Here is a 13,379-nt window from a genome sequence, read left to right on the forward strand (position 1 = left end):
CACGCTTCAGGCTCTCTGCCTTTATTCCTGATGAAGGGCTTTTGCCCGAAACGTCGATTTTGCTGAAGCTCCTCGGATGCTGCCTGAAATGCTGTGCTCTTCCAGCACCATTGATCCAGCAGCAAGAGTATGTCAATTCCATCCAGTTCTCCTCGACATAACATTCTAACCTCGAAATATATCGGTTATTCCATCACTACTTGATTGAAAATCTTACCCAACAACATTTTTGGAGCAGCTTTAGCACAATGATTCAAGACATTGCCAATTTTGTGACAGTAATTAAGTATAGACAATAAATACTAACTTCTAAATTATGCCCATGTCCTTCGGACTCCCCCCACCAAAATAATGTATTATTTTACATTTGGATCGTGAGGGGCAACTGGCTGCAGTATTCACATTATATACCATAACAATTGAGATTCTGTGAAGTATTATGGTGGATTCCAGAATGTATAGCAGATATGCTTCTCGTTGGATTAGAATCAAACCAAGCAGTGTAAAATATGCAGTGTGACAGGAGTTAGTTTTAACAGTACAATTAGAGTAAAATAGACCATTAATTAGCACTTCCTTCAGGCAAAGATAAAACTCATATTATACCAGAATTACTAAATCACAAAACAAAATCACCAAACATGGCATCAAGTTTTCACAGCACAATAATTGTATTCATTTTTAAAAATGCATTATTCTTGTCAAAAGAAGTCCTCAGTCAGGACATTGATTTCCAATAAAAACAAAATGCCTAAAGTTTTCAAAAATATAATTAGTGCATTTTAATGAAAAAAAGCTTTAATCTTGGAATGGCTAATATTAAACAATAAGGATTTACATTAACATGAAGTTATAAACCCATAAGGACACATTCTTCATTTTATCTATAGTCAATTAAACAGCTTCTGAAATCATTTCAAGTGAGGACACTGAAACCACTACTCACAGGGCTGTCTGATGTATCATCAGCTAGCTGTAAACCAAAGTAGTCTCGTTCAGTCAGATCAAGGTGTCTGAAGACTAAATCCAATAGGACATGACCCTGATCGTGTTTCTGCAAAGTCAAAAAATAGATCAACCATAAATATATCTCTCGAATACTGCATGACCACCCTGCAAATTAATTTGCAACTTGCAAGCCATACATGTGTTTGGAGCTATGATGTATGTATTTTTAATGTACCATTATTATTGGAAGACAAAATGTGAAGAATTTCACTCAATAGTTCACTTCAGGCACATAAGAGATGACATTACTATACCAGAATTCACTTGGTAGCAGGTAATGGCATACTATGGTTATTAGAGATTAGTGACTACAGTAATTTATTTTTCAAAATATCTTTATTTATTTCATTCCATAAACCTTTAAAGCACGCAGCCATATAAAAAAGAATTCTATCTTTACACTAAAGGAGTTCAGGAATGATTTGGAGATGCTGGTATTGGACTGGGGTGTACAAAGTTAAAAATCACACAACACCAGGTTATCGTCCAACAGGTTTAATTGGAAGTACTAGCTTTTGAAGCACCGCTCCTTCATCAGATGGTTGTGGAGTACACGATCCTAAGAGACAGAATTTATAGCAAAAGTTTACAGCGTCACGTAACTGAAATTATACATAGAAAAATATCTTTATTGTTTGTGGAGTCTCTCATCTGTTAGAATGACCATGATAGCTTCACTTCTTTCATATGTAAATCACAAAACTTTTTTTAGTTACATTTTCAGGTGAACTGCAACAATTGGAGTCAGCTAGATAAGATGTTAAAATGTTGAAGGTGTTAGCCCAGTGTTCTCTGTCTGTGCCATAATGTTTACACTGATTCTAATCTAAAAAGTGGGTTAACTGAGTCTTACATGGATTCATGCAATTTTTGAGCAAAGTACAATGTAACTCTGCAAGTACAAATTCGTCCACAAATGAATGTGTGCACGCGCATGTGTGTGCTCGCGCATGTCTGGGGTGGGGGTTTGAGAGTGAGAGAGTTAGTGCTTGTGTGTGAGAGAGAGAGTGCGTGCACATGCGTGTGAGAGAGACAGTGCATGCATGTATAAAGTCTGAGAGAGGATGCATGTGAGAGTGTGGGAGTGTGTCTGTAGGAGTCTGAAAGATACTCACCCACATTCTCACATGCATTCTCTCAGACTTAGACACTTTACACGCACACTCATATACTCTCAAACCCCCACCCCATCCCAGACAGACACACACTTTTGTGGGGTGAATTTGTACTTGCAGAGTTACATTGTACTTTGCTCAAAACTGCAAGTAAGAGTCTTAATTCACTTTTTAGATTAGAATCAGTCTAAATACGATGGCACAGACAGGGAACACAGGGGGCTAACACCTTCAACATCTTAACATCTCTTAACATCGCATCTGGCTGACTCCAATTGTTACAGTTAACCTAGAATATAACTTTTAAAAAACGTTTTGTGATTTACATATGAAAGAAGTGAAACTATCATGGTCATTCTAACAGATGAGAGACTCAACAAAGAATCAAGGTATTTTTCCAATGTATAATTTCAGTTACACCACACTGTAAACCTTTGCTATAAATTCTGTGTCTTACAATTGTGTCCTCCACAACCACCTGATGAAGGAGCGGCACTCTGAAATCTAGTGCTTCCAATTAAACCTGGTGTTGTGTGATTTTTAAACAGAGTTCAGGAAGTCATCCAATACTGTTCTGGCCCCCTACTGATTAGGGTCATGAAAATTTCACATTTTCTAGGCAAACAAACATCAGAGCATCAAAACAACAGATCTCTGATATCACCATGAATTTGTAGTTCAAAGTGGGGGGGGGGGGGGGGGGGGGGGGCATTATCTTATGAGAGATCAGACTTGGATCTCATGCTAAAATCAAGATTTGCCACACTATTTAGCAGCATTCTAAAAACAAAGGCATGTTATGGAATGAAGGACACCACTTTGGCCAGGAAGGCTTCAGGATATTGTATACTTCTGAGTAGTGTTGCACCTCATCATATGACCATAACACAAAGCAGCACACCATTCAGCCCATCAAATCTGCTGTGCCATTCAATCAGATGGTGGGAAATTTATAATCCTCAACTCCACTTTCCTGCCTTATCCCCATAATCTGTGATTCCCTAGAAAATAAAAATCTATCTCCTTTAGCCTTGAATAACTTACTCATCCAGCATTGACAGCACTCTGCAGTAAAGAATTGTATAGATTCACTACCCTCAGGAAAAAGAATTCTCGGCCTTAAGTAGGCAACTATCTAACCTGAGATTATGTCTACTGTGCTAGACTTCCCACAAGAGGAAACAATCTAATCTAGTGTGTCAAGCCCCTTAAGAATCTTGTATGTTTCAATACAGTATCCACTCATCTAATTTCCAAAGAATACAAGGCCAACTTAGTCATTGTCTTCATAAGTGAAATTGCTCCGTATTTGGGATCAACCTTGTGAACTAGTGCCTTCTATAATTTTAGTGATGCTTCCCAGACTGGAGGCCATCATGGGGAGCCAACTCCTGGACGCTGTCACGAGGAGTCAAGGCTTCTAGTGGACTAGAGGCAAGGTCTAGAGTTTCAAAGCCTGGCATGGTCTGGAGACTTGGCTCAGTGCAGTCTGGAGGCTAGGTGCCTGCACAGACTAGGGTGGAAGGACTGTAAATTGAGTTTTTTTTTCTTTTCATTCTTATGCTAAGGATGTTATTACTGTTTCTATTTTGCACCAAATACTTAAGTGGCTGTACCTACGTATCTTGTACCTACGATGGCACTGTAAGTAGTCATGATTTAACTTTTCACTGTATTTGAATGCACATGACAATAAGATTTGGGTGAAGATTTGTAGCTCGGGTGCTCATTGTTGTGGTTCTGTTCGCCGAGCTGGAAATTTTTGTTGCAAACGTTTCGTCCCCGGTCTAGGTGACATCCTCAGTGCTTGGGAGCCTCCTGTGAAGCGCTTCTGTGGTGTTTCCTCCGGCATTTATAGTAGCTTGTCTCTGCCGCTTCCGGTTGTCCGTTTCAGCTGTCCGCTGTAGTGGCCGGTATATTGGGTCCAGGTCGATGTATTTGTTGATGAAGTTTGTGGATGAGTGTCATGCTTCTAGGAATTCCCTGGCTGTTCTTTGTTTGGCTTGCCCTATAATGGTAGTGTTGTCCCAGTTGAATTCATGTTGCTTGTCGTCTGCATGTGTGGCTACTAAGGATAGCTGGTCGTGGCGTTTCGTGGCGAGTTGATGTTCATGAACATCAACTAGCCACGAAACACCACGACCAGCTATCCTTAGTAGCCACACCGGACAGCTGAAACTGACAACCGGAAGCGGCAGGGACAGGCCACTATAAATGCCGGAGGAAACACCACAGAAGCGCTTCACAGGAGGCTCCCAAGCACTGAGGATGTCACCTAGACAGGGGACGAAACGTTTGCAACAAAAATTTCCAGCTCGGCGAACAGAACCACAACATGACAATAAAGCTAATTCAACTCTAATTCAATTCAATTATTTTTATAATCCATTCCATTTGAAATATAGGTCAATATTTTATCTCCCTATTAAAACTTGGATTTTAGCTTTTGTGTTTTCTGCACTCAAAACCCCAAATCTCTCTCTGCTGCAGCTTTCCGCATTTAAATAACATTCAGCTCCTCTATTCATTCTGCCAAAGTGCATAACCACACATCTTTCAACGTAATATTCCATCAGTCAGGTTTTTGCCCACTCACTTAGCCTCTCTACAGCCCTTTGCAGACTCTTTGCGCCATCTCCAGTACTTGGCTTCCCACCTATTTTTCTATCAGCAAACTTGGTGATAGTATGTTCAGTTCTGTCATGCAAGTCATTGGCATGCATTGTAAATAACTGTGGTCCAGGCACTGATCCCTGTGGCATTCCATTAGTTACAGGTTGCCAACCTGACAACATGCCCTTTATTCCAACTTTATCAGCTAGTCTTCTATCTGAACTAATATATTTATTTTATTAAGTTGCCTCATCAAAATGCCTTTTGGAAATCAATCTATCCTGCTCGTTACCACCTGGATGTAAGTTTGCTTGCTGAGCTGGAAGGTTCATTTTCAGATGTTTCGTCATCATACCAGCAAACATCATCAGTGAGCCTCCAGTGAAGCATTGGTGTCATGTCCTGCTTTCAACTTAAGTGTTTAGGTTGCCTTAGGTTGATGTCATTTCCTGGGTTTTTTTTTCCTCAGAGGGTGGTAGATGGTGTCTAAATTGACGTGTTTGTTGATAGAGTTCCAGGTGGGATTTCTTAGGCATTCATGCAGGAAGTACAGCTGTTTGCAGGTGTCGCTCTGTTGAATGGCATTGGTTTCCCATCTTCGGGCTAGCTTTAAGCGAATTGCACCCTAAGTGTTAGCAAGTTTTGAGAGAATTTGTAGCTCAGGTTGAGGTTTTGTTTGTAAGTTTATTTGCTGAGCTGGAAGGTTCTTTTTCAGATGTTTTGTCACCATTCTAGGTAACATCAGTATTCTGTTCCAACCAGAACTTTATCAACAAACACATTGATTTGGACACCATCTATACCCTCGGAGGAAAAAAAACCCAGAAAATGACATAACCAACCTAAGGAAACCTAAACACATATTAGAAAGCAGGGCAGAACACCAACACTTCACCGGAGGCTCACTGATGATGTTACCTAGTATGGTGATAAAACACTGAGAAACAAACCTTCCAGTGAGTAAGCTTACATCCAGAAATTCAAACTGTACTACAAATGTCACCTTCTCTGAATATTTTCCCTTCATGAAGCCATGCTTACTGTTTGACCATGTGATGTTTGTCTTAATGATCTGCTGTTATATCCTTTATAATAGAATCAAAATTTTTCAATTATAGATTAGATTAGATTACTTTACAGTGTGGAAACAGGTCCTTCGGCCCAACAAGTCCACATCGACCCGCCGAAGCGCAACCCACCCAGACCCATTCCCCTACATTTACCCCTGCACCTAACACTACGGGCAATTTAGCATGGCCAATTCACCTGACCTGCACATCTTTGGACTGTGGGAGGAAACCAGAGCACCCAGAGGAAACCCACGCAGACACAGGGAGAATGTGCAAACTCCACACAGTCCGTCGCCTGAGGCGGGAATTGAACCCGGGTCTCTGGCGCTGTGAGGCAGCAGTGCTAACCACTGTGCCACCGTGCCGCCCAATTCACCCTATGATGTTAAGCTAACTGGCCTCCAGTTACTTGGTTTCTCAGTAAAGGTGCTACACTGGCAGTTTCCAATCCTCTGGGAATTTTCCAAAACCTAAGGATGCTTGGAAGCTTATGATCAATGTATCCACTATTCAGTAGCCACTTGCTTTAATATCTTATGACACAACCCATCAAAACCAAGGGACTTAATGGGCTTTAACCCCAGTTTCCCTTGGACTTGTAGTCTAATGACATTTGTTGTGTATTTTTTACCTGACTCAGGCCCTTTGATTATTTACTATTTTTGGAATTCTATTAATATCCTCAAGCTACAGGGAAGGCCAAATAGGCTGTCGATTTTCCCTGGAGCATCAGTGGCTGAGGGGTGATCTTACAGGTTTATAAAATCATGAGGGACATAGATAGGGTGAATTGTCAAGGTCTTTTTCCTCGAGTGATGGAGTCTAAAACTAGAGGACATAGGTTCAAGGTGAGAAGGGAAAGATTTAAAAAAGGACCTGAGGGATAACGTTTTTAAGCAGAAGGTGGTGAAAGTGGGCACAATTACAACATTTAAGAGGCATGTGAATGGGCAGGATTTAGAGGGATATGGGCCATATGCTGACAAATGGGACTAAGTCAGATTGGGATATCTCATCAGTGCAGATTAATTGGACCAAGAGGTCCGTTTCCATACTGTTTGACTATGACTCTATCATAAAGACATACTGTATCTCCTCTATCATTTCCTCTTTCTCTCAGAGGCATACATGAACTTTGGCCTCTTTTTCCATTGTATATTTAAATAAGCTCTTACTGTCCATTTTAATGTGGAGCGGCCAGAGTTGGACTGGAATGGATAAGGATAAAAGTCAAGTGACACCAAGCTATAGTCAAACAGGTTTATTTGAAATTGCAAACATTTGGAGCTTCACTCCTTATACCATGCTTGAAAACATCAATTCTCCGGCTCATATGCTGCTTGACCGGCTGTGCTTTTCCAGCACCACACTCATCAACTCCGCTCTACACCATCTGCAGTCCTCTATTTCTCCCAACTTCTTCCCCAGTCCACTTCAACTAACTCAACATCATCCTTATGTGGTTACTCATTTAAGTTTAGCACAGTTATTTCTGACTTATGTTTCTCACACTCAAACTGAATTCTAAATTCTACCATGTATTGGTTACTATTCCTTGGGGGGGTCTCTTACTCAGATTATTTATTAAAGCTATTGCATTATACAATCCCAAATACAAAATAGCCTAATTCCTGATTGAATCCATAATGTATTGTTCCAGGAAAATACCCAGAATACAATCAATAAATCCTAGCCAGAGGAGACTGGACAGAGTGACAGAATACAATAAGGATTAGCTATTTTTTGGTGGTGGTGGTGGTGGGAGGGGGAAAATGCACGAAGACAGACATATCAGGATAATCTCTTGGATGTGGAGATTAGGAATCTAAAACATGTGCGCCCTGCTCGTATATTGATGCCAGCAAGCTGCAGATAATAACTTCAACGAAATTCCATTAACAGTACGTACAGCTTAAAGGAAATAGGTTAATGACACTAATGAGCATGAAATAAGTGATCTCCTCCAGCATGGGATACAAAGGGGTGAAAAAGGAGTCTGTGTTTTATTTTTAAGAGTTAATGGTGGTTAGAAGGGTTGTCTCTTTCAAAAGGTTCATTACCATTAACTGACAACCAAGAGGTGAGGCACTGATGATTTTGTTTTATATCATTAGGGATGTTTTCTTGATCAGTAGCCATGTTAAGTCATTGCCCTGTGGTGTTATGATTATTAGAATTGATTGAATCTCTTCAGAATAACATGACATACTTATGCTAATTTCCTCATGTACCCTCAATTCAACTCCATATGTCATAAAAAGTTGTTGAGAAAGCTGCCCATGAAGGAGATTCCAAAGAGATTCTACAAATACAAAAGCAAAAGAGTAACTGGGGAGAGAATACGGCCCCTTAAAAACCAACTCCTTAAATACAATCATGAAATTTCACGCCAAAACCTTCACTCGCTGAATGAACAGACACACCAGAACGAACGATAAACATCAAACAGCAGTAAACACAAAACAAAAAAATTAGCCCTCCAGGAGAAACTAGACAAGTTCACAAATAAGAACATTAAGACAACAGAAAAACTTGGATAAAAAACTTATTAGACCGACCTCTAACAGATACAGAAAAAGCATCCAAATAAGAGGGTTAAACTACAACTACAGAGACACAGACAAAAAGGATGCAGCATTAGAATCAATACTGAAAGACAACGGACTCACAGAAGAAACCCCAACAGACCATCAGTCCGACAGTTGCATTAACATTAAGCAGGAAATAGGAAGGAAACACACTGAATACACAAGCAAGGAAAGCACGAAAAGGACTCAAGAAAGACAAAAACATTGTAATCCCACCTGCAGACAAAGGACGTATGACCATCATTTTAAGCAGAAGAGACGACAGAGGAACCTCAATTATCCGACCACCACGGGCGGAGAGTATTTTATCCAGTTAATCGAATACTGGTTAGCACATTTTAGCCAAGCATCAGAATCTTGCGATCATGTCTAGATAATCTGAAATTTGGATAATCAAGGTTCCACTGCACTCTGAGAAAGTGAACTCACTGCTTGCGGATACTGACACTTACCAACAGGCGGCGACAGACCCGACCCACAACTGGAGAACCAAATCACAGCCTTACTCAAAAAACTTCAGAAAATCAGGCGATTTAAACAAGACATACTTCCAAAAAAATGAAACCATATGGATTCAACATACCATGCTTTTACAGACTACCCAAAGTTCACAAACCAGGAGCCCCCCTCAGACCTATAATACCAGGAGGCCTCCATTGCCTTCTGGGGCAGAGCATTCCACACAGCCACCACTCTCTGGGTGAAGAAGTTTCTCCTCATCTCTGTCCTCCCTGGAACACCAACATACAGATTAGCCAAGGAACTCTACCGGAGACTAAAACACTTAGTAGAAGACTCACGCCACTCCATCCATGAATTCCTGAACAATAGACAATAGGTGCAGGAGTAGGCCATTCTGCCCTTTGAGCTTGCACCACCATTCAATATGATCATGGCTGATCATCCTTAATCAGTATCCTGTTCCTGCCTTACCTCCATAACCCTTGATTCCACAATCCTTGAGAGCTCTATCCAACTCTTTCTTAAATGAATCCAGAGACTGGGCCTCCATTGCCTTCTGGGGCAGAGCATTCCACACAGCCACCACTCTCTGGGTGAAGAAGTTTCTCCTCATCTCTGTCCTACATGGTCTATCCTGTATTTTTAAGCTGTGTCCTCTGGTTCGGCACTCACCCATCAGCGGAAACATGTTCCCTGCCTCCAGCGTGTCCAATCCTTTAATAATTTTATATGTCTCAATCAGATCCCCTCTCAGTCTTCTAAACTCAAGGGTACACAAGCCCAGTCGCTCCAGTCTTTCTGCGTAAAGTAGTCCCGCCATTCCAGGAATTGACCTCGTGAACCTACGCTGCACTCCCTCAATAGCCAGAATGTCTTTCCTCAAATTTGGAGACCAGAACTGCACACAATATTCCAGGTGTGGTCTCACTAGGGCCCTGTAAAGCTGCAGAAGAACCCCTTTGCTTCTATACTCAATCCCTCTTGTTATGAAGGCCAGCATGCTATTAGCCTTCTTCACTACCTGCTGTACCTGCATGCTTACCTTCATTGACTGGTGTACAAGAACATCCAGATCTCATTGTACTGCCCCTTTACCTAAATTGATTCCATTTAGGTAGTAATCTGCCTTCCTGTTCTTGCCACCAAAGTGGATAACCATACAGTTTCCACACTAAGTAATCTAATCTAAAAAACATTAAACTGCATCTGCCATGCATGTGACCATTCACCTAACCTGTCCAGGTCACCCTGTAATCTCCTAACATCCTCCTCACAATTCACCTATCACCTAGCTTAGTATCATCAGCAAATTTGCTAATGTTATTACTAATACCATCTTCTATATCATTAGTATATATTGTAAAAAGCTGCGGTCCCAGCACTGATCCCTGCGGTATCCCACTGGTCACTGCCTGCCATTCTGAAATGGAGCCGTTTATCACTACTCTTTGTTTCTTGTCAGCCAACCAACTTTCAATCCAAGTTAGTACTTTGCCCCCAATATCATGCGCCCTAATTTTGCTCACAAACCTCCTATGTGGGACTTTATCAAAAGCTTTCTGAACATCCAGATACACTACATCTACTGGATCTCCCTCATCCATCTTCAGAGTTACATTCTCAAAAAATTCCAGAAGATTAGTCAAGCATGATTTCCCCTTCATAAATCCATGCTGACTCTGACCTATCCTGTTACTACTATCCAGATGTGTCGTAATTTCATCCTTTATAATAGACTCCAGCATCTTTCCCACCACTGAGGTCAGACTAACTGGTCTATAATTTTCTGCTTTCTCTCTCCCACCTTTCTTAAAAAGTGGTACAACATTAGCCACCCTCCAATCCGCAGGAACTGATCCTGAATCTATCGAACTCTGGAAAATAATCACCAACTCATCCACGAACACCAAAGACATCAAGATAGAAGAGGATGAAATAATGGCCTGCTTTCACTTAACAGCCCTGTGCAATCATTAAGGAACATCCCCATTTTGGACTTTGATGGAATAATGGTCACTGGTGAAGCAGCTGAAGATGGCTGGGTCTAGGACACGAAACTGAGGAACTTCTGCAGGGATACCTTGGAGGTGAGATGACACCTTCAATAACCACGATCATCTTCTAATGTGTCCATTTGTACTCCAACCATCGGAGAGCTTGCCTTTTAATACCCATTGATTACAGTTTTCCTCGAGCTCCTTGATTCCATGCTCTGTCAAATGGAGCCGTGATATCAAAGTCACTCTCACCTCACCTCCAAAATTTAACTGCTTTGTTAATGTTTGACTCAAGGCTGTAATGAGGTCAGGAGCCGAGTGGTCCTGGTGGAACCCAAACTGGGCATCACTGGGCAGGATGAAGGTTTGCTTGCTCAGCTGGAAGGTTCATTTTCAGACGTTTCGTCACGATAGGCGGTAACATCTTCGGTGAACCTCTGAATGAAGCACTGCTGGTGTAGCCCGCTTTATATTTATAGGTTTAACTTTTCTTGGGTTGGTGTTGTCATTTCCTGTGGTGACACCATTTCCTGTGGTGATGTCATTTCCTGTTCTTTCTCTCAGGGGGTGGTAAATGGGATCACAAGTTGATGTGTTTGATGATAGAGTTCCGGTTGGAATGCCATGCTACTAGGAATTCTCATGCGTGTCGCTGTTTGGCTTGTCCTAGGATGGACGTGTTGTCCCAATCGAAGTGGTGCCCTTCCTCATCCATATGTAAGGATATTAGTAAGAGTGGGTCATGTCGTTTTGTGGCTAGATTTCTGTCTGTTTGTACAATATAGTGTTTGTTACAGTTCTTGCAAGGTATTTTGTAAATGATATTAGTTTTGCTTGTTGTCTGTACTGGGTCTTTCAAGTTCATTATCTATTGTTTTAATGTGTTGATGGGTTTGTGAACTACCATGATGTCAAGGGGTCCAAGTAGTCTGACAGTCATTTCCGAGATGTCTTCAATGTAGGGTAGAGTGGCTAGGATTTCTGGACATGTTTTGTCTGCTCGTTTGGGTTTGTTGCTCAGAAATCAGCGGACTGTGTTCATTCGGTATCCATTGTTTTTGAATGCACTGTATAGGTGATTTTCCTTTGCTCTGCACAGTTCCTCTGTGCTGCAGTGTGTGTTGCACGTTGAAATAATGTTCTAATGCAGCTTCATTTGTGGATGTTGACATCACCAACCCAAGGAAAGTCAACCATATAATTAGAAAGCAGGTTACACCACCAGTGCTTCATTCGGAAGCTCACTGAAAATGTTACCTAGTATGGTGAAGAAATGTCCGAAAACGAACCTTCCAGCTCAGCAAACAAACCTACATCCAGAACCTCAACCGGAACTACAAATCTTCTCAAAACTTGCAATCACTGTGCAGGTTATTGCTGTTTGTTGGAAGGGATTTGGATGGACGGGATTTGGATGGACAGGATTTGGAAAGGCAAGGACTAATTAAGGATAGTCAACATGGCTTTATGCGTGGAAAATCATGCCTCACAAACTTGATTTGAGTTTTTTTGAGGTGGCAAAGAACACTGATGAAGACAGAGCAGTTGACGTTATGTATATATTCTTCAAGCAAGGCATTGGCCAAGGTTCCACATAGCTGATTAGTCAGCAAGGTTAGATCCCATGGAATCCAGGGGAGCTAGCCCACTGGATACAAAATTAGCTTGGTGGTCGTGAGAGAGGATTATTGTTCAGATCGGAGGCCTATGCTTTTTGTCCTTTACATAAATGATTTCAATGTGAATATAGGTGGTGTGGTTACTAATTTTGCAGATGACCCCAAAATTAGGGCGGCACGGTGGCACAGTGGTTAGCACTGCTGCCTCACAGCGCCAGAGACCCGAGTTCAATTCCCGACTCCAATTCCCGACTCAGGCGACTGACTGTGTGGAGTTTGCACATTCTCCCCGTGTCTGCGTGGGTTTCCTCCGGGTGCTCCAGTTTCCTCCCACAGTCCAAAGATGTGCAGGTCAGGTGAATTGGCCTGTAGTGTTAGGTAAAGGGGTAAATGTAGGGGAATGGGTGGGTTGCGCTTCGGTGGGTCGGTGTGGACTTGTTGGGCCGAAGGGCCTGTTTCCACACTGTCAGTAATCTAATCTAATCAAAAAAAATTGGTCGTCTAGTGGACAGTGAAGAATGTTTCTTAATACAATAGGACCTTGATCAGATGGCCAACAGGCCAAGTAGTGGCAGATGGAGTTGATGTTAGATGATTGTGAGGTGTTGCATTTTGGTAAAACATAAAGGCAGGACTTCTACAATTATAAATAGGGCCTTAGGTAGTGTTATTGAGTGGAGAGACCTCAGGATTCAGATACATAGTTCTTTAAAGACAGGGTGATTTAGAAGGTAAAAACAAGGTAAAAACAATGACTGCAGATGCTGGAAGAGCACAGCAGTTCAGGCAGCATCAATGAGCTTCGAAATTGACGTTTCGGGCAAAAGCCCTTCATCAGGAATAAAGGCAGTGAGCCTGAAGCGTGGAGAGATAAGCTAGAGGAGGGTGGGGGTGGGGAGAAAGTAGC

General features: G+C 41.7%; 1 protein-coding gene across 4 annotated transcripts in view; it reads right to left on the bottom strand.

Moving 5' to 3' along the window:
- The window catches only part of ptpn4a (protein tyrosine phosphatase non-receptor type 4a), a 343,217-nt gene that overhangs the window by 179,340 nt on the left and 150,498 nt on the right, over positions 1-13,379 (bottom strand). For all 4 annotated transcript variants that reach the window (XM_043694229.1, XM_043694231.1, XM_043694228.1 and 1 more), the window contains one exon: positions 947-1,054. In XM_043694229.1, coding sequence (XP_043550164.1) covers positions 947-1,054 — 108 coding nt within the window. The remainder of the gene's footprint in view (positions 1-946; positions 1,055-13,379) is intronic.

The sequence above is a fragment of the Chiloscyllium plagiosum genome, chromosome 7 (genome assembly GCF_004010195.1).
Source record: "Chiloscyllium plagiosum isolate BGI_BamShark_2017 chromosome 7, ASM401019v2, whole genome shotgun sequence".
Classification (NCBI taxonomy): Eukaryota; Metazoa; Chordata; class Chondrichthyes; order Orectolobiformes; family Hemiscylliidae; genus Chiloscyllium; species Chiloscyllium plagiosum.